Below are 20327 nucleotides of genomic sequence, written 5' to 3'. Positions count from 1 at the left end.
GCAGGCCTGGGAGCAGTGGGCTGGTGCTGAGCAAGGCATCGCTCCGTCAGTGACGGGAGGGGATAGCTTAGGGTGAGTTCAGAGATACCACTGTGCCTCCAGCAGTTGCTTCAGTTGAGCTTGCGCATCGTGGATGGGCAAGAACTGCTGTTCCTCTAGGTGCATTTCCAGCCTTTTTTGTATGCTGTGAGCAGAGATGGGACCTGGCTTCTGCGCTCCTGTACAGCCCGGTGCTGCCCTTGCCAGCCCAGCGCCGGGTCCCCTCCAAGAGCTCAGCTGCCAGTGCTTAGGGGTTGAAACCATCGCTGCCTTCGTGCTTCGTTCCACCCAGCGGCGTACAAGGAGCTGTGAAGACTGCAGGCACCTCTCCTAGGGTAGGTCTCCCGAGGAAGCTGCCAGCAGGGCTCCTGGGCTTCCTTCCCAAGGTCCTGAAACCTTCCCGACTAACGCAGCACGACTGGGAACTAACTGTGACTCGTGACAATAGTGAAAGAACAAGGTTTAGGGCTATTAACAGTGCAATTTAACTCTTTAACAGTTCCAAACAAGAGAAAGAAAAAGAAAAAAAAAGGCATTTTCTCTGTCCTGTCCCCCTGTAACTCTTGTGGCCCCTCTTGTGTATCTGAAACACTAATTGCCTTCCATTGTATTTTATTCTGTTCTCTTGGGGACTGTTTGTTTTGTATATGATTTCCAGTAGTTCACTCTTGTGTGTTCACGCCACTTCTCGCCCTCACAGCCAGCCATGACTTAACACGTGACAAATGTTTAAAAGAAACTACACACTTCTGCCACAGGCTGCCTTTAAAATGTAAGGAAAAGAAAAAAAAAACAAAAAAAAAAACCTTGGACTGTCTCTTTCCTGGAGGTACTGTTTTTACTTTGATAACATATTGTGCCACTATATTATACATTTGTATCTCGTTATTACACACTTTTGTAGACTTGTCTTTTTTACAGTGTGTAAATAGCTCTGTCCTTCATCTCTGTGACACTTCGGGGGGTCGTTTCCCCCTTAACTCGGTCCGGTGCAGATGGTTTCTGTACGCGACTTCCAGTCCTGCCTCCTCTCTTTCCTCTCTTTTTCATTTTTTTTTTTTTGATTTATTTTTTATTCCAGTTCTCTCTCGCGTAGTATATTTAAAAATAAATCAATGTTGAGGAAAACCCGTGTCTGTCTGTTAACAAATATTTTCAAACCCAGCTACCTCTGCTGGGAGCCCCCATCCCAAAAGAGTCGATCCCCCTCGGAGCAGGCAGCAGCAGCTTTCCACGCTCTTTGATCCAGCTCTGAAAAGTCAGGAGAGGAAAAAAAAAAGACGCAGGGAATAAACCAGGAGGCTCATCTGTGTCGGGCTGCTCCCGGGTCAGCCTGGAAAAGATGACAAGAAGCAGGAGGCTGCAGTTGGCAAGCGTAAATTACTCAATGATCTGCACTTGGCAAGGCTCAAACTTCCTCAGCCAGGTGGTGGTGGCTGATAAATGCGTGCTCAAAGCTGCAAGGGGCTCCTGGCTGGTTTGTGGCCGTGACCCATGGCAAAAATCAGTGCCCAAGCTGCTCTTCGTCTGCATCTCTGCCATAAAGACTGGTAGGTGGCAAATTTGGGGCTGGGGGAAGACGGTGAGGGGACCTGAGCACAACCGTCCTGGGGATCCCGACCCTGCTCTCAGGGGAGCAGTTTGGGACGGCAGAGGTCGGGGGTCCTGGCTGGGGAAAGCCCTGGGACGTGCGGGGTTGGGGGTGCAGGAGCAGGATTCAGGGCTAAATTTAGCGGCGTACAGTAGGAGTTGATTTAACAGATCGATGCATTTAACAGTTTGATTGCTCCAATTTTCAAGGCTATTGAGCTTGAAAGTGAGAGTGCTCTGGGGGAAGAATAGCTGTGTTTGTGTTTTTGTTTTGCTTTTTGTGTCTTTGAAATTACAATGTTCGCTCTTTTAAGTTTGCCTTTAATGTCATCCTGCTTTTTTTTTTCCGACGAGCTGCTTGTCATAAGATGGAAAACGTGGTCAGTGCTCTGCGCTCAACTCTTTTATCTCACCAGCTGAAGGAAGGCTGGCGGGGCCGGGATGCTGCAGGACAAGTGGCACTCAGGTGCACGGGGCTCTGCCCGCCCGGGGATGCTCTGGGGCCAGCCTCTGGGATGGAGCCCACGGGTGGAAATGGGGCTGGGGTGCCCTCAGGGCTGTACCCAGCCCAGGGGAGGGTAATGGGGAGCTTCACAGGGGGCTGAGCACTCGCTCCCGTTCATTTCCATTCATTTTTACCCCTCCCAGGTCAAAGCTCCGGCTTTGACTTTTGGGTAAGTTGCAGGAAGGGTTTTGTGCCTCGCTCGGAGCCAGGCTGTGCACGGAGAGCTTTCATCCTGCTGCTCCCAGCCCCTTCCCCGTGACACCCAGCGCTGTAGGGCCGGGGCTCTGCTGGCTCCCAAAACCTCCCCTGACCCCCCCTTCAACAGCACCGGGTAAAATTGATCAGTGCGCCTTTATTGACCATTTGTACACTCCAAAGAAAGGGGGGGGGGGGAGAAAAAAAAAAAAAGAAATGTTGCCATAGAAACACTGATAGAGCTCCCCCCCTCCTGGTCCAGCTCCCCACCTCCTGCGGGGGGTCCGGAGGAGCCGAGGAGAGCCCGGAAATTTTGGGGTTGGGGGCCGGGCTGGGCTCAGCACCCCCCTGTGCCAAACACCAGCACCGAACCGCGGTGTCCTCCACGTCCCCGCAAGCCTGGAGTCCTCTGCAGCCCCCAGGGCAGCCTGTTCCTCTGTCTGTCCGTCCATCCATCCGTCCATCCATCCTCCAGCACCTGCCTGACCCATGGACAGCTCGGCCCCATCCCGCTGCGCGAGCAGCTCGTGCCGGCCCCGCGGCGCGGTGTTAAGTGCTGTCTGCCTGCTGGATATCACAATGCGCCTCTCGGAGACTGATTTTTTTATTTTTTTTCCCTTTTTTTTTTTTTTCCCTCCTCCAACCAAGTCCTGACACCGTCTTTGATTTTTTGAGGGTGCAATTTAGCGCTCGCCCTAAATAATAATTGCCCTGCTGCATTTTCCGTGCCTGCCATGAAATATTCGCGGTCGGTAGGCTCCTAACTCGCCCTCGGTGCCTGCGAGCCAGGTAGCCGGGCTGCTGATTGCGAATGTCTCTGCCTGCGGCGGCAGGCACAAGAGCAAACGGCGCTGTTGGCGTTGGCAGAGCTAAATCTGCCAAAAAGGAAAAAAAAAAAAAAAAAAGGAGGAGAAGGCAGGCGCTGAGGAGCCAGGCTTGTTCTTCACGGCCGTGGGTGTGCGAGCTTTTTGGGGAGCTCTGTCCCCAGCCGTACCTTTGGCAGGGGGGGTTTGGAGCGGCAGGGGTGGGCGCTTCAGCATCCCCACACCTGGAGGCTCCTGGAGGTGGCTGCGGGGACTGGGGAAGGAAGGAGCCCAATTTTGGGGGAGGCCTCGGGGTGCCGGGATGGGGATGCTGCAGCTCGGTCATCGCCATGGCACCCGCTGGGGACGGGTCTCTGCGTCGGCTCGGGGCTGGCGGTGCAGGGGCGGATTTGCCTGCTCCCGTGGGGATTTTTGAGGCTAAGAAAGATTTTCCTGAACCCCGCTGCTTTGTCCTGGTTTGCAGGCAGGAGCTCTCCGAAGTGGCATCTTGACACTAAGCAGAATTTGCTGTTGGAGGGACACCCCCTGCCATCCTCCAGCCCCCCTCCGCCCAGCTCTGCTGCTCCCCAGCCTGGCACAGGCCGTGTCCCCGGGGAGGGGACGTGGGGCACCCTCCTCTTCCTCCCCTGGGGCTGGGGGAGCCGCCGTGGTGCCCCCCCCATTTCCCCACTGGAATCCCAACAGCAGCTCCTCCGCGGCGTCCTTCGGTCCGAGCAAACCCAGGCGAGGTGTCAGGAGAGGAGGGGACGCGGCACACCTCCCGGGGCCCCCTCCAGGAGGTGTGTGTGGGGGGGTCAAACCCTCACCCTCACCTCCCGAATCGGAAGGTGAAGCCGCCTTTCTTCCTGCTGTAGCCGCTGAGCTCCTCGGCCAGGTTCCCCAGGGTGCCCCCTCGCTTCTCTCCCCCGGCTGGCAGCGGTGCGGGACCCTCCTGCCTGCCCGGCTGCCCCCGCGAGCCCCCACTCCACGTGCCAGAGCCCCGCAGCTCCCGGGCGATGCCGAGCAGGGTGCTCAGCTCCTCACTTCGCCTCCGCTTCGGATTTGGCCACCAGCAAGGACCGGGGGCCTTGTCCAACTCTTCTCGGCAGCCGGGCTGGAGCGCGGGACCCTCCGCGGGGTGCCGGGGCTGCTGCGGCTCTCCGGGAGGGAAGCAGGCCCCCAGGGTCAGCAGGAAGAGGCAGGACAGCGAGGAGGGTGCTCTCATCTGGGGGAAGCACAGCGAGGGAGGGATGCAGTGAAAAACGCAGCATCCTCTGGTCCCGTGGCCGCAGAAGGGCTGCGGATGGGTGGCACGCGCTCTCCAACCCGCTCCGGGTGCCCTCGTCCTGATACAGAGCAGCCCTCCCCAAAATCTGCTGCAGCATCTGCCAGAAAAACCCCTCCGGCTCCTCCAAGCCTGCTGGGGGGCCGCTCTGCACCCCCGTCTCCTCCCAACCCCGCTCCCCTTGGTGGCAGCGGCCCCGTGCCCCCAAATTGCAGCCCCGCAGCTCCTGCCCTGGGAGCGGGGCCGGTGGCAGCCGCAGCCTCCTGCTGCTCTCCGAGGCACCGCGGGGAGGGTTTAAGTGCCTTCACCTCAGCACTGCTCGGCTCCAAATGCGCCGCTCCCACCCGCGGTGCCCCGATAATGCAGGGGAGGGTGCTCGCCACCCCCCTGCTTTATGGGGCCGGGGGCGCCCCGCAGACAGCAGGGTGGGCTGAGCAGCGCAGGGGTGACCTTCAGGGCTCCTCCGCCGCCCCTTCCTCCTGCTGTAAAAGCTCAGAGAGGGGAAGTGGCATTTTTTTATGTTTTCTTTCCTTTCTTTTTTATTTTTTTCTTGCAGGAGATGTTGCCTTAAAAGTCACCGCTGGCGATGGGGGCTGGGGTCCCTGCCCCTTCTGTGCAGCACGGGGTGGCCGTGGGTGCTCGGCTCTCCTGCCGCAGACCCCACTGAACCCAAACCCCGCTCCCCGCCCTGCCCTGCTTTGCTTTGGGGTGCTCCATGGCCTCACCCGCACCTTGCCATTGCTTTGGGCTCTCCCAAAATGAAGCCAAACCACTCCGGGAAGCCACCATGAGGTGCACCAACCCCAACACCAACCCCATCCCCATCCCCGGACCCTCCTGGGGGCTGCCTGCCACTCACCTTCTGCCTCGGGCGATGCCCAGCGCCTGGCCCCGCTCTGCGCCACCCCAGCACCTGCCCAGACTGAGCCGCCTGGCCCCGCTCCTCTCCCCATTAAATACCCGCGGGTGCTAATTGCTGGCAGCGCATACCAGAGGCCGGGAGGCTGGCGGGGAGGTGGCTGCAGAGGCGGCCGGGGGCACGGGGGGGACGCTGATGAACGCGCCGCCTTCGTGCGCTGCCTCGTTTGGGGGGGAGGCTGAGCAGGAGCAGGGCTCTCCCTTGGCTTTGACGCAGCGGCGATGCTGGTGGGCAGCAGGGGCTGGTTGGGGACATGAATGTCCCCCACCCCTGGGGCTGTGCGTGCCCACCTGGGGCTGTTGGAGGTCCCGGAGGTGTGCGCAGACCCCACAGGGTGCGTGCGCGCCGGTGGAGGCCCCCAAAGCCCCCATGTGGAAACACACCAAGAGCCCTCCTCGGCACCGGTGCCAGGACGTGGTCCCAACAGGGCTGGGTTCCTCCTTCCCCAAAAAAACACAGCAGCTCAGCACCATCTCCCCCTGGGCTCGGGGGCCCTGTGGGGTTTCAAAGGGTTGCCAGGACGGTGCCACCAAGTCCCTTTGTGGGGCTGGGACCCACCCGATGGCACCGCAGGGCGGTGGCCCCGCAGCGCGAGGTGGGCACGGAGGCGGAGACGCGGGGTAACGATGAGTTCCTTTTATTAAGGAGTTCCCAAAGTCCACACGGACGGCGCTGGACACCACTCACACACGATGGAGACTTCACGGCACGGCAAAACAACACGACCCCGCGGGGAGGGAGGTGGCGAGGCGCCGGCCCCGCGAGCCACCCGCGCTGCCCCTTCCCGTCCCCAGCACGAGGCCGTGGCCGTGCCGCCCCCACTGCGTCCCCGCTGCCCCCCTGGCCACCCCTTGGTAATCCTGGGGAATCCGGCACCTCGGGGGGTGCCATCCAAACCAAACTCGTCCAGAGTCCTGGGTGAGACGGGCAGTTACACGGGGAAGTGTTACTGACACGCTGCGCACACCACGGCCCCCCCCACAGCCCCCAGGAGCTCCCCACGATGGGGACACCAAGCACGGGCTCCGGATCCTTCTCCCCGGAGGCAAACGCTATAAAACTGGCTACGTCTAATCCACGGAAATAAACGAGCTGAAAGCAAAGGTGGGGCACGGCCGCCTTGCTGCCCTCCCTGCAGCCCCTTCCCGGGGATGCCGGGAGCCCCTGGGGTGCTGCTGGGGGGCTCCTGCCCCCCGTGTTGGTTGGGGAAAGCACCGCGGAGCTCCCCAAATCGCCTCGGTTCAGGCACCCAGCCCGGCTGGCTGCCCGGGTAGGGATGGAGCTGGGCTGATGGTGGCTGCTTGTGCTCGGAGCTCGTCCCCATCGAGTGGGGAAATGTCCCCGGCAAAGGGCAGAGTTGGGGGGGGCCGAGCACTGAGGGTCCCCGCTCCCCTGGCGGGGCAGGGGGATGGAGAATCGCCTGGCGGCTGAGAGGGCTCGTCCAGCTCGTTGAGGGGGAAGATTTAAAAAAAGGAGCACGTAGGGAAGTGCAAAGCTGCCGGGAGGACGAGGCTTTGATCTCACGGTGCCCGCAGTCCCCAGGCAGCGGGGGCAGTGGGGGCAGCGGGGGCTGTCCTCCCCTCCTTGGGGTGCTCCGGGTGCGCTCCATGGGGCAGGGTCCGGTGCAGGGGCTGCTCTCCTCGTTGCTTCTGGAAATATCACACAGGGTGCAGGGGTCCCGGCTTCCCCCTCCCCTCCCTGCTCCCGCACAGGCTTTGTTGGGGGCTTTTTTGGGGCAAAAGCCCCCCTGGAGTCCTTGCCAGAGCCTGTCCCTCTCCCCACCACCACCCATGCCCAGGGGGTCGGGGTTGCTGCACCCCTGGGTGGGTCGGGGCTGAGCCTGGCTGCGGCGGCAGCCCCGTTATCAGGGCCCTGCAGATGCTAAGCCCCACTCAGGGCTGCTTTCCGCAAAACCTTAATGGGATTTGAGGAAACGAAAGGCTTTGAATATCTGCAGGTGCAGAGCCGTGGCTCATCGGGATGGAGACGAACGCGGGGCCCCGGGCTGGGGGCTCGCAGGGGGAGGCGTGTGCTGGCCGAGGCGGGGGGGATTTGGGCAGGGTCACAGCTTTTGGATGGGGAAAATCCAACGTGAGGCCCAGCAGGTCCTGTCGGCAGGGAGGGGCTGTGTGGGGCAGGTGCTGGGAGGCGAGCCTTCCTCGCTCCCTCCTCCTCCTCCTCCTCCTCTCTGCTTCCCCAGTGCCTCCAAAACGGCTCCGTGCCGTGCTCGGCTGCAGGCGCCCGTCCCTGCAGCGCCGTGCCCGTGGGTTCGGGGTGTCCGTGGGCAGGGACAGGCGGCCAGCCTGGCTGCACACCCCAGCCTGGGGGGGACAGCGAGGTTTGGCCGTGTCCCCCCCTGCTGCCAGGACCAGGGATGGGGAGAGGGGAGCGTCCACGGGGTGGAGAAGGAGCCGCAGGCGCGGTGATGTGGGCACAGGGGCTCCAGCCCAGCAGCGCCCTCCCCATCCCCAGAAGCGCTGTGGGGGCTCTGTGGGTCCCCCCGAGTGGCCACCAGGTTGCCCATAGATGTCCGTGCCCACCGTGGGGACAAGCAGAGGGGACCAGCCTGGCACAACCTCACCGCTCAGCCCCCCCAGCACCGCTCCCCAAATCCCCGCTGCACCGCAAGCGGCTCGGGGAGGGGGCACCCATCTCGGCGGGGAGTGGGGGGCACGGGATCAACACAGACACCTGGGGAAACAGCCGCCAGCCCTGGGGGATGATGCTCCTGAGGGACCCCGGGGGAGGACGGCAACCTGGGGTGCGCTGGGAGGACGGGGACACAGGGACACGGGGCGCTGGGGAAGGGCAGGGGCTGGGGGGGGAGCTCGTGCCATCCCCTAGTTCTCCTCCCGGACAGGCCGGATCTTCATCTCGGTGAACTTGAGGGAGTACTGCCAGCCCGTCCAGGAGGACCACTCGATGCCGTCGGCGTAGGAGCTGTGGTGGCCCTTGAGGTACTGCCCGTTGAGGTTGGAGGTGTGGCAGTTGCGGTACCACCAGGCGCCGTGGTAGAAGGACGCGCAGTTGTTCTCCGAGTGGTCGTTGTCCAGGTCCTTGGTGGTGAACTTCATCCCGTTGTGCTTCAGGAAGGAGTCTCCTGATGCAGGGGAAAGGGGCCGTGAAGGGCTCTTCCCACCCCTCTCCCTGGGGGTCCCACACACCCCCCCCCTGTGGGGCTCCCCGGTGCCGTACGGGGCGCTCGGGCTCACCCGCTGTGCCGATACCCAACCGGCAGCCGCTCTCCAGCTCCCAACCCTCTGCAGATGCAGCCCCAACAAGGGATTTTGGTGCCCTGTGGGGCCACGCACGTTCCCGACACCCTACCTGCCGTCCCCGAGTAGTCGGCGATGGACACGGGGTACCCGTCCTCCTCGGGGTCGACGGAGAAGAGCCCCACGCCGAAGCTGCCGTAGTGCGCAAAGGCGGTGCCGTTGTCGAAGTCCTCCAGGTCGATGCGGAGCTCGTAGGTGCCCTGTATGGTCAGCACGTGGATCCGCTTCAACCCTGCAGCAGGGGGACGGGGTGAGCGGGGGGCACCCGGGGGGGATCCCCCAGGAAAGGGGCACGGGGTGGGACGCAGCAGCTCCCCCCCCAGCCCCTGCTCCGCTTGCCAAGGGCGCGCATGCAGCTTCCCTGCCTGCTGCTGCCCCTTTGCAGCCTCCCCGCGTGTTGTGTGTCCCCCCCCCACGGCCAGGCAGCGTTTGGGGGTTTGGGGTCAGCCCTGTGCGGAGGAAATCCGGCCCCAAAGGGGCTGCCACCCCACGCACCTAACCAGTGCTCCCCAGTCAGCTTGCCGAAGCCGTCCCGGTACGCCTCCCAGCCACGGAAGAAGTTGACTGAGCCGTCCTCCCGCCGCTGGAACACCTGGGGAAACACCGGGGGGGGGTCAGCCACAGGGTGCTCCGAGCCTGAGCTGCTCCCGGCTGTGCTGCTCCTCGTCCTGCTGCCTCATTAGGCCCAGGTACAAATTAATTCCTGCCCAAATTAAACCCTTCGGGCTCGGTTATTCCATGGGGATGCCGGAGCGAGCAGATCCCAGGCGATGCTTGGTTTTTATCCCCCCCTGGGGACAGGAGGGTGGCTTCAAATAGGATTTAACCCCATGCCCCACCTGGGGGACACCTCAGCTCCCCGTGCTGCCCAGACCCAGGCCAGCTCAGGGCTCAGCCTGTTTTTTCTGTCTGGAGCCACCCCTTTTCCTCTCCTGTCTGCTCATCGGCGTTTCACGCCCCGTGCGTTTCCTCCCCTTTTATCATTATTTTGAGTTTGATTTATTGACAGCAAGCCAGAAAACGCTGCTCCGTGTCCGACCGCTTGAACGTAATTAAGCCTCCAGCTCCAGATTAATTGCATTAAACTTGGCCGCCCCAGCCTGCCTGCGGGGGAATCGAAGCCGGGGGGACGGCCCCACAGCGCTCAGCTCCCCAGGGTGCTGGGGGGCTCGGGGGGCTCAGGGGGGGCTGCCCAGGGCTGAGCCCCCAAGCACGGGGGCTGTCCCCACAAGCAGTGCCACCTCTCCAGGATGCTCCCGTCCTTCTGTGGCTCGCTGCCATGGCACACGTGGGATTTTTACCCCCCTAAATTGGTCACTGCACATCCTGGAGCTGCTCTCCACGGGGACGGGCCCCCAGCTCCTGCCCCCTGTGCAGTTTTGGGGCTGGGCGCTGCCAGAGCCGCCCTGCGCAGGGGCAGCGCCATCCTCGGCGCGGCGCTGATCCTGCTGTACTTACCTTCTAGAATTAGAGCCTTAATTTTTATCCCCTCGTTGAGCACTTGAGAAGCCGCGGCTAAGCCCGTTAAAGGGGCTTTCTGGGCGCTTGGCAGGCGAGGGGGTGGCGCGGCTGGCTGGGGGCCCCCCGAGCTGATTTTCCCCGGCCAAGGCTGGCTCCGAGCGTTGCCGCGTGGGGAAGGCGACAGCGATGCTCCCGTTTAATCGGCTTTGACCCGAGGTTGTAACTAGGCCAATTGTCCGAGGGGTGCTCAGGAAGGCGTGCGGGACACGGCTTCATTAGCTGAGCCTCGGCGCGCTGCGGTGATTACCGAGGTGCCTGCAGCTTAGGGCTGGCACGGGGCTCTCCCGGCACCGGAGCAGCCCTCGGTGCCCCACGGTCCCCAAAATTGGCTTTGAGAGGCTCCAAACATGCTGGGAGGGCTGGGGAGGGGGTGCCAGATCTCCCGCAGATCCTTCTGGGTCTCCTGCGCCCTCCTCGTCACCTCTTGTCCCTCCTGCTGCGTGCGCCCACCAGGCAGGGATGCGATGGTTTTGGGTGAGCAGCTCGGGGGGATGCTGCCAGGGGGGACGTGGGGACAGCTCTGGGATGGGGGCTGGGGTGAGAAATGGGCTGGGGGAGCAGCCTCACTGCGCTCACAGCGCGGGCTCCCTGCTCTTTTCCTCCCCATGAAATATGCATCGCCCCCTCTTAAGCAAAAAGGATTTCCTTCCCCGCTTTAAAGCCCAGGCTGAAATATTCATCGCCCCGGCTCGCTGCCTCCTCCGGTCACTGGGAGCTCACCGGAGCGAGGCAGACCCCGGGAAGGCACGGGCCCAGAAAAGTGAGTGAAATAAAGAAAAAAGGAGCACCAGCCTCTGCCTGCAGCCGGGCTGGGAAGTGTCCGTGCTGCAGCCCCGGTGCTGCTGCTGCGAGGTTCGCTCAGCCCGTGGGCATCGCTGCAATTAAACCCAGCTCTAAGCACAGGGCACGGGGGACAGAGACCTGGCCACGCAGCACAGCTGGTGGCAGAGGTGTCCCCAAGGCTGGTGGCACCCCCAAAATAATGCTGTCCCCACCCACATCTCCACCTTCGTGCTGCCCTGCTGACAGCGAGTGCCCCCCGGTGCTGCCAGCTCCCTTTTCGGGCAGGATCTACTTTTCAGCTGTGCAAAATACACGGGAAACGGCCCCAAATTGCTGCCATCGCTCACAGCGAGCTGGGGAAGGTAGGGAGTGGAAAAAGCATCCCACGTCCCCTGGGTGCCCAGCCCCGGGCTGGATGTGGCCGTCACCTTGTGCCGCGGGGCGCAGAGCCGTGGCACGGGGAGCTGCACAGAGCTGTCCTGGGGACGGGGAGCAAACGGGGACCCTCAGGGCGAGGGGACGTGGTGGTGACCCCGTGGGGACGGGGAGATGCTGGTGGGTGACCCCGTTTGGGGTTTAGGTGCAGCGGGGCATCGGCACGGCTCTGCCCCTGCCCTGTCTCCGCAGGCTCCGAGCCTCCCTTGCAGCCTCGGGCTTAGCTCAGCAGCTCCTGAGTCAAAATTGATTCAGCTGCTTCCACCCACCCACCCACATGCAAATAAGCCCAAATGTCAGGAGTAATCGCTCCAGAGGAGGAGGAGGAGGAGGAGGAGGAGGGGAGGGAAATTTCCCAGGCTCTGCACCACGGCACCCAGCCGGGGCTCACCTGGAGCCCCCCGTGGGCGCGTGCCCGTGGACCCCAAAATGTCCCCAGCCCCAGGGGAGATGGGTGGGATGTGTCCCCCCCCCCCAGACCCACGAAAAAGGGAGGCGAACAAGGCTGGTGCCGTGCCTCGAGGCAAGGAGCCGGGGCGAGTGTCTCGGTCCCTGTCCCTGCGGTGCCGGGACTTCGGCTCCGTTGTCCCCAGCTGAGGCCAGGGCACGTGGTGCTGCCTGGGGTAAAATCATTCACTTTGCACCCTCCCCAGCCCAGCTGGAGCCCTCCCAGCTGCAGCAGCTTTAAATAAACCTCTGAGTGGCTGCCTAATCACCTTGGGCTGCTCTTCAGGCAGCTCCTGAGCGCGTGGCTGGGGGAGGCTGCGCGTGGGGTTGGCCGGGACCCCCTGCTCCGTGGGAAAGGAGGGGGTCCCCCTTTTCCTTCCGTGCACCCCCAGGACCCAGGGTGCCTGTGCCGTGCCTCTATTTTCCCCGCTGGAGCTGCTGCTACGGACCCGGCTGTGCACAACAAGTTGCTGCTGCCTGGGGTGGGCTCCGGGCAGAGCGAGGCCGAAGGCTCATCAGCCCCCCGAGGGCAGGGGGGCTAAGCTCCCTCCTGGCACCGCTCAAAGCTGCTTAGGGGAAGCAGATCGCGGGGATTTATTTCCTAGAGCGCCCAGCTGGAGGGGCTGGAGGGGTGGCTCGGCTCAGCCAGCGTGTCCTTGGGGGGGAGGCTGCCTGCCCCTGAGGGTCAGCACCCTTGGGTCCCTGCGGGGTGGCACCCCGACACCCCCAGCAGTGCCCCCCTGGATGGGGGTGCCCAAGGGGACCTGGCTGAGGAGGGTCCCTGGGTCAGGGGGCTGTGATTGCGTCCCCCCCGCCTGCTCTGTGCCGCATTACTGCGATTTTGGGGCTGTCGCGGCGCTGCAGCAAAGCGAAGTGGACAAGGCGAGCTAATCAGTGGTGCAGGCGCCCCGGGGTGCCCCTTTGTCAGCTGAGGCGAAACGAGCTGGGGCTGGGGGCGTCCCGGGCTCCGGAGGGGGCAGGGAGGGCACGAGGCTGCGCTCTGAGCTTCCAAAAATGCTGTGGAAAGCCCCGGTCGCCGCCTTTGGACAGGGGCAGGGGGATGTGGGCTGTGATGGGGGGCAGAGCAGGCGTTCGTGGCTCACAAGCTAATTTCTCCTGCTGCCCTCATTTTGGGCAGCCTGGTTTTGGGGAGCTGCCCGAGCACCCCACCTGGGGTTGGTGGCTCCCTGCTGCCTGGTTTGCCTTCACCGCCCTGCTCCGTGCGCAGCACCCAACAAAAGGCAGCACGGAGCCCGGCACGAGCTCACACCACCCAGCAAGACATGGGGATGGGGTCAAGCAGAGCCTTTTGCCCCATTTCATCCCATCCTGGGGCCAGCCCTGCTGGGAAGGACGGGCTCCATCACGGCACCAAGCTCCATCACCCAGCTCCAAACCCCAGCAGCGCGTCCTGAGCCGGTGCCAGGTCCTGGTGTGCAGCCAAGCCCCATCCCCACGTCCCCACGACGCATCTCGGTGCCGAGAGCGACATCTCCAGCCCACAGCCCCCTCGTCCCCGTGTGGGGACATGGCCCCGCTCACCGTCCAGCCGCCCCCGTCCGTCGTCATGTCGCAGTAGACCTGGAAGCCCGCGGGGTCGTGCGTGGGGAAGATGGAGTAAATCCCATCCTCTTGCTGTCCGCTCGCGTAGATGTCAAAGCAGTCCCGGGGCCGGGAGCCTGGAGCGGGGCGCAGGGATGGGGTGGGAAGGAAGAGGGAGGCTGGTTAATTAATGAGCTAATTTCATGGCTTGCCATTTCTTCCAGGCTCTTGACCGTGCTGCCAGCTCTCGTTGCCTCGCTCTTTCCAGCCCTTCTCCTCCGAGGCTCGGGGGAAGCAGTGCTGGGGGGGACACAGCCACCACAGGGCAGGGACCGTCCCCAGGACCCCTGCGATGCCCGGGGCCGGCGGGTCCCAGCTGGGGAGGAGGGAGCCAGAGGCAGCTGCAGGCAGGGCACGGACACGCTGCCGGCCCCAGGGCCATCTCAGCCTCATCCCAACCCACGGTTTGAATGCCACGGAAGGAGAAAGGTGACTTCTGCACATCTGTGGGGAACAGGCAGAGGTAAAGGGGCTTTGGGGCTGGTTTCACAGGCTGGATAGCTGGGGCTGCGTGGTGAAAACCCACCCTGGGCACATCTCCCTCCTGCCCAGTCCCCCCGCCGCACCCAGTGCCCTCCAGGCTGGTTTCCCCATCTCGGGTTTGTTTCCCCCTCCCTTTTCCCCAGGTAGGGACATGCTGAGGGCCACCCCATGGCAGCACCCTCTCCCCGGGTGGGACAAGGATCCCATCTCACCGTTGGAGCAGCCGCGGGGCCGCGCTCCCCGTGCCGGGGCTCGCTGCAGGTCGGCCTTGAGCCGGGGCCGTGCGCCGCCGCGCTCCTTCTGCAGCGTGTCCAGCACGTCGCTGACGGAGCTCACCAGCCGAGCCATGTTGGCCTGGCTCTCCGAGAGCAGCTGCGGGCGAAGGGGACACAGGGGAAGGTGACAAGTTGTGGTTAGGTGGGATTATTTTAGGTCCCTTCCACCCACAGCAGGGCGGCTCCTCCGTCCCCACGCAGCGCGGATGCTCTGCGCGCTCCCTTGGTTCTCCAAACGCCACCAGGCAGGGTGCAAGGTGGGGGACACAAAAGCCACAGCAGACCCCAAACAGCCCCTTTGGGTGCTTTGCAGCCTGGTGGGGTCTTCTCCAGGCTGGAGAAACCCCCGGCCCTTGGTGCGCCGGTGCTGCCGCCCCGCGGGCGCGCACAGGGAGCGGCCCTGGGGGACCTGGGGTGGCAGCAGGAGCCGTGTCCTGAGCCAGCCACCGGCTCTGCCGTCCCCCGAGGTGACCCAGCGGGGAGAGGCAGGCGAGGTGAGGGCAGGCGGGAGCAGGGCAGCGGAGCTGAGGAGGTGACAGAGGGATGGGCAGCCAGCCCTGAGCGGGACCCGCAGCATCGCGGCAGCTCTGCCCGACCCGGGTAAGGTTTTGGTGCCATCCAGGAGGGGTTGGGGCGGTGAATTGGGGAGGGCAGGGGGGTGGTTGGTGAGCAGGGAGGGGAGAACCCCCCAGCACGGTCCTGCTGCCCGTTTGGGTATGCCCAGGGGTGCTGAGCCAGATCTGGAGCAGGGAGCTGGGCACGGGGACCCTAAAAGTCTGCAGCCATCGGTGTGGCATCACCCCCAGCTCCTGTCCGCTGGAGCTGCTCCCTCCACACAGACCAGGGGCCGTGCCCTACAACCCTGGGGACACCCAGGTCCCCAAGCAGCACCGTGGAGCCGTACCCACCTGGATGAGCCTGCCCTGCTCGCCCTGCAGGGCGCTGAGCTCCTGCCCCATGGCGCTGTGCCCTTTCTTGAGGCCGTCGCAGTCGGCGCGCAGCTGGGCAGCGTGCGCCAGCAGCTTGGCCACCTCGTCGGCCACGGTGACCAGCAGGGCCTTCTGCTGCCCCTTGGCAGCCTTGGTTTCGGCGTCGTGGTCGGAGAGGGCGCGCAGCAGGGAGCTCTGCAGCCCCTCCAGGCGCCCGAAACCGCCCGCCTGGTCGGGGCAGTTGGGGTCGATGAAGATGTTGATGCGGGAGCTGTCGGCTTTCTCGATGGTGACCAGGGCGTTGGCTTCCTCGGGGTTGGTGCTGATGACGGGGGGCGGCTCGGTGCCGGGCGCGTGGTAGTGGTTGATGAAGAGGATGGCCCCCGTCACCGTCACCGCCAGGAGGACGGCCACCGACAGCAGCACGGTGCACAGGACGTACCCGCAGCTCATCCTCTGGGGACACACACACAGATGCCAGCGGGACCCATCCGGGTGGACCTCAGGACCCCCCCACCCCGCTGCCCCTCCGCCACGAGGTGGGTTCAAACCCTCAGGGGGCAGGAGCTGGGTTCACCCCTGGGGTTTGCACCTGCTGCAGGGCGCTTTTGGCCCCGTGCGAAGCCCAGAGGGGGAGCTCTGCCTTTGTGCCCCGTTTTTGGGCAGGCAGCCCCCCCCAGAAGACCCCCTGGGAGAAGTTGGGTGGCACCTAGGGGACAGCAGGGAGGCCAAGCTGTGGGTTTTTCCTGCAGGGTGATTCTCCACGTGGCTCGCATCCGTGCCCATGGGTTGGACCCACACCTCCGCGACGGGTCCAGCAGCGAGGGAGGTGACGCTGTGCACCGGAGGGGGGGGGACACGGGGACCCCAAGGACCCCCCGGGGAGCCCTGCGGCTCTGCCAGGGCTGGAGGGGGCACGGGCGAGCTCAGTGAGCAAAGCTGCTAAAACCGCCTGGGAGACGGGGGGGTATGAAATAATAACGAGAGCGAGCGGTGCCGCGGCCGCGTGCTGCCACTCGCATGTTTTATTGAACAGGCGATGCTCAGCCAGAACAGCCCCAGCTCCAGGGAGGTGCGTGCGGGCTCCCGGCTGCCCTGGGCGTGCACAAATTTGGGGAGAAACGGGGGGAAAAAACACCTCCTGTGAGCCCTGGGGAAAGCAAGAGGTAAGCACGGGGCGTCCCCAGCTGGAGCCACGCTGCGCACCGCGGGGACCTGCTCCCAGCGGGGAGGTCCCCGCTCCAGGGAGCCCCACGTTCCCGTCCCCTTTGCACCGTCCCTGTCCCCGGAGAGGAGCAGGGCAGCTCCCAAAGCCCTCAGCTCACGGGGAGAGCCTCTCCTCCTCGCACAGCCCCACGGTGATGCTGCCACCCACCCCATCAGCTCCCGTCCCCCCCCCACCCCGTTCCCATTCCACCTGCGGGACAGAGGCTGTGATTTTCCCCTGACCCCGGCCGCAGCTGTCAGAAGGAATTGCAGGGCTGCCAGAAAAGCCGCCGATTCGCAGAGACAAAGACGACTTTCTCCGGGAATGAGAGCAAAAATTGCTGCATCTGCAAAGATTTCCCAGGCCCTGTCCCCTCCCGTGCGCATCTATCTGGAGTGACACCTTCCTTCAAGCACCCTTCACTCACGCTCCCGCAACCATTTGCATTAAGGTGACCCCAGCTGCGGTGGATGGGGAGGGCTCAGGGGGGGCCCACGGCTGCCCCCCAGCCCCGGGGGATGCTCCGGGTTTGTTCCCTGGTGATGGGAACGGTGGGAGAGCCACCCCGCAGGGAGCACCGTAAGGAGGCAGCCCCAAAGCCTCCTGCTGTGTGCGTCAGGAGGAAATGTCACGGCATTAAGGGGAGCTTTCGGCAAGCTGGGGGGGTGCTGTGTGCTTCTGCACGGGGTGGGGACAGGGACAGGGGCTGGGGGGCTCATCCTCAGAGTGCTTCTGCCCACGGGATGGGGCAGGGGGCATCGCTGGCAGCCCCATGGGGACATTTGGGACCTGTCCCCTGCGAGCACAGAAGCAAAAAGGATGGGGATGGATGGGGGTGGATGCTGAGCACAGGCGCTCGGTGGGATATTTGGGGACCTGTGGGACGAGCAGTGACAGTGCCACCACGCCTGTCCCACCCCCAGCTCTGCACCCTCCTGTCCTGCACGCGACTGCTCCCAACCCTGTGTCCCCCCCCCCATTGCTGATGTCCTGCTGGGACCCCCGAGGGACCCGGCTGCCGGCGAAGGGCTTCCATCCACGGAGCCACCTGCATGATGTGCTGCTTCCCATGGCCACAAATCCCCCATGGGCTCCGTCGCCACAAGCCTGTGGCTCTGCCCAGGAGCTGCACCCACCCAGCTCCTCTCCAGCCTTCGAGCCCCGGCACTGGGGGGGCAGCAGGGGGGGGGGACGCGGCCCCTCTGCTCGCAGCCGTGCGGTGACAGCTTTACAGGGCCCCCAGCATCTCGCTGGCAGGTTGTGTTACCTGGCAACCTGCGGTGGGGAGAGGAAGGGAAACTCAGCCGGCGGCACCAGGAGCGCTCCTGGCCGGGTGGGGGTCCCCCAAGCCCCCACCCCCAAAACTCGGCAGCACCACAGCAAAGAGAGAGAGCTCCCGGCATGGGGCCCTGCAAACACCTCGTCCCTCAGGGCGCCGAGGGATTCTGCTGTCCACTGAGGGGCTTGGAGCTCCTGGAGCTTCTTGGTGAGCTTTTGGGCAGCCGTAGGACATCCCTCTGCTGGATGACACCCTGCTTGGTGGTGTCCCCTTGCCATCAGGCTGGAGCTCCCGATGTCCCCAGATCACTTCTTCCTAAGGAGCGAGTGGAGCTGCTTCACCTGCAAACCTGCTCCGGGTGCTGGGCTGCGAGGCCGTGGTGGTGCCAGTCCCTGCTCTGCCCCCCATGGGCGCAGAAGGCCGGTTCCCCTCATGCTGGATGCACGTGGAGCACGGAGGAGGCAGCCCCAAGGAGCTGGCGCTGAGGATCCTGCTCCTTTTTGGCCCTCTGAAGGGCTGAAGCACCCAGGAGAGCCAGCATGGGTGGGGAGCAAAAGCTCCTGCACCCCGAGCCCTGGTTTGGTGTCTCCACTCGTGGCCACTGTGCCCGTGGGGTGGTCCCAGCAGCACCAGTGCCCAAAAAGTGGCCACACTGGGCGCAGGGTGCACCGGCTTCAGCACACGCAGCCGGAGCAGAGCCACGGGGAGTGAAGGGCAGTTGCTGGTTGTCCCCAGGCAGCCGGGATGGGGATGGAGCTGAGGACGGAGAGCAGTGCTGGGAGAGGCTGAGCTTTGCCGTGGGGCAGTTTTTGGAGGAGGAGGCGCCCTTTGCTCCAGCAGCTGCTGCTCTTCGCTGTGGGCTCTCCAGGCAGGGCCATGGGGAGAGCTCTGGGATGGGGGCAGCGACTGCTGGGGGCTCCCCTGTGAGCTGTGCCCCAGCTGGGTCCGATCCAGGCTCCCAGGGGTGCTTCACAGCACAATTTCCATCAGCCAGCCCCTGCTGCTGGGGCAATCTGCAGCCCAGCCACCCCATGCTGCCAGGTCCATCTGGCCCCAGAGGAGCCCCAGGACAGTGGGGGCTGTTCCATCCCCACCCAAAGGCAGGGCTTGCAGCTCCTCGTGCATCCCAGCTGCTTGTCCTGCTCTTCCCCTGCCCCCCTCCAGGCTGAAGCAGCCTCGCTCCAGCCCCTCTTTGCCCAGAGCTGCTCCCCGTGGGGCTCGGGGCCGTGCTGGAGACATGTCCCAGCACCTTGTTGTGCTCCCTGCCCGTCCCAGCACCCTGCCCTGCTTCTCCCAGAGCCGGCACAGAGCTGAATCCTGCTACCTGCTCTCCTCCGTGCTCCCAGCCCGCTGCTGCTGCTCCTCCAGCGCAGCACGGCGCGGGGAGAGGAGCTGCCTGGCTGCGGGCGAGCGCGCAGGGACAGCTCTCTGCTGGAGCCTCGGGGAGCTGGGAGCAAACTCTGCCTCCTCTGCAAAGCCCAAACAGCTCCAGGCTGCGCCATCCAGCCCCGTGTGGGGCCAGACCCATTGAAGGGGTGGGCGAAAAGCAAGCGATGGACGTGGGGACGAGCGTGCCCCCGCTGTGCCTGCTCCCCGCAGACCCTCTCCAGGCAGCGGGGTGCGGAGAGAAGCCAGGTGATTGAGGCTGCTGCTGCTGCCTCCCTGCTCCCAGCTCCATCCCTGCCTCTCGGGCTGTGTCGGGACCATCTCCTTGGTTTCCCCCAGCCCTTTGCAGCCCCGCTCGCCCACGCACCGTGCGCCTTTGCCCCCAGCCCTGCGTGGTGTGGGGTGCGAGGCAGCCCCGTGCCCCAGCCGTGCCCCCCTGCCTGCCCCACGGCTTTGGGCTCAGCTGGGGGATCCGACACACGCGTGGATGCTGGAGCAAGCAGCATTTGGCACACGCACGGGCACCCGTGTGTCACCCACACTCTGCCACCACCGCCGGCCTGTCCCCCAAAACCTGGCCGCCTGCTGCCCAGGAGAAGGGGCAGGTTGGGGAGGGAGGGGAGGGGAGGAAATAAAGGCACGCAGCCGGCTCTGGCTGCAGCACGGCCGCCAAATCCCCTCCAGGAGGTGATTTCGGAGGTGATGGAAGCGGTGGAGCAGCGGCGTTGTGTGTGACAGCCCCGGAGCGGCCAGGGCGCACGGAGGGATGCGCCCCCGGCTGGAAATAAAGCACCGCGGGGGGGGCTTCACGGGAGGCAGCGAGCCCGGAGCCTCCTTTTGGGTCCTTTTCGGGATGAGGATGCTCGTCTCAAGGCGGGGGGGAGCCTCTCACAAGCGGGGCTGCCCAGGGCGAGAAGTTGGGGAGGGGGCCCCCCCCCCACCGTTCCACCTCCCCCTGCCGGGTGCCGTCCCGCCGCCCCCGGCTCGCCCCGTACCTGCGCTTTCTCCTGCTGCCCGTCCTCAAGTTGCGAGGCTCCTCCCATGGTTTTCCACCTCTCGTTCCCCATCGCGCCGCAACTTCGGGCCAAGTCCCCGAGCCCCCTCCCCGGGCGCAGCAGCCCCGCAGCCGCCGCCGCCGCCGCGCAGCCGGAGCGGGAGGAGGAGGAGGAGGAGGAGGAGGAGGAGGACGGGAGGAAGAGGAGGGAGGAGGCCACGGGCACGGACGCGGGGGTGGGTCTTCCCTCCCGGCAGCCCCGCCCGCCCCTCTTTCCCCCCCCCCTTCTCCGGCCGTGGGTAGGGGGCAAAGGGGCGAGCGGTGCCCCCCCCCCCCCTCACCACCACCCTGGGGTGCCCCCCTCTGGTCCCACCG

At 64.6% G+C, this 20327-nt stretch overlaps 2 protein-coding genes across 2 annotated transcripts; both read right to left on the bottom strand.

The window, feature by feature from the left end:
* Positions 1-2466: 2466 nt before the first annotated feature.
* On the bottom strand, positions 2467-5707 carry QRFP (pyroglutamylated RFamide peptide). The gene is made up of 2 exons (XM_072025516.1): positions 5627-5707; positions 2467-4357 (listed from the first exon to the last, which is right to left on the bottom strand). Exons 1-2 carry the CDS (start codon positions 5705-5707, stop codon positions 3962-3964), a joined length of 477 nt encoding a protein of 158 aa, XP_071881617.1. The 3' UTR covers positions 2467-3961.
* A 433-nt stretch (positions 5708-6140) lies between these two features.
* On the bottom strand, positions 6141-20121 carry FIBCD1 (fibrinogen C domain containing 1). Its single transcript, XM_027471021.3, has 7 exons — positions 19954-20121; positions 15066-15542; positions 14095-14254; positions 13340-13476; positions 9107-9203; positions 8664-8843; positions 6141-8436 (listed from the first exon to the last, which is right to left on the bottom strand). The coding sequence occupies exons 1-7, from the start codon at positions 20023-20025 to the stop codon at positions 8177-8179; spliced, it is 1383 nt and encodes a 460-aa protein (XP_027326822.1). The 5' UTR covers positions 20026-20121; the 3' UTR covers positions 6141-8176.
* Between the last annotated feature and the right edge of the window lie 206 nt (positions 20122-20327).

The sequence above is a fragment of the Anas platyrhynchos genome, chromosome 18, assembly GCF_047663525.1.
Source record: "Anas platyrhynchos isolate ZD024472 breed Pekin duck chromosome 18, IASCAAS_PekinDuck_T2T, whole genome shotgun sequence".
NCBI lineage: Eukaryota > Metazoa > Chordata > Aves > Anseriformes > Anatidae > Anas > Anas platyrhynchos.
Note: the sequence above shows the minus strand (reverse complement) of the source record. Positions and strands in the feature narration are given on the sequence as shown.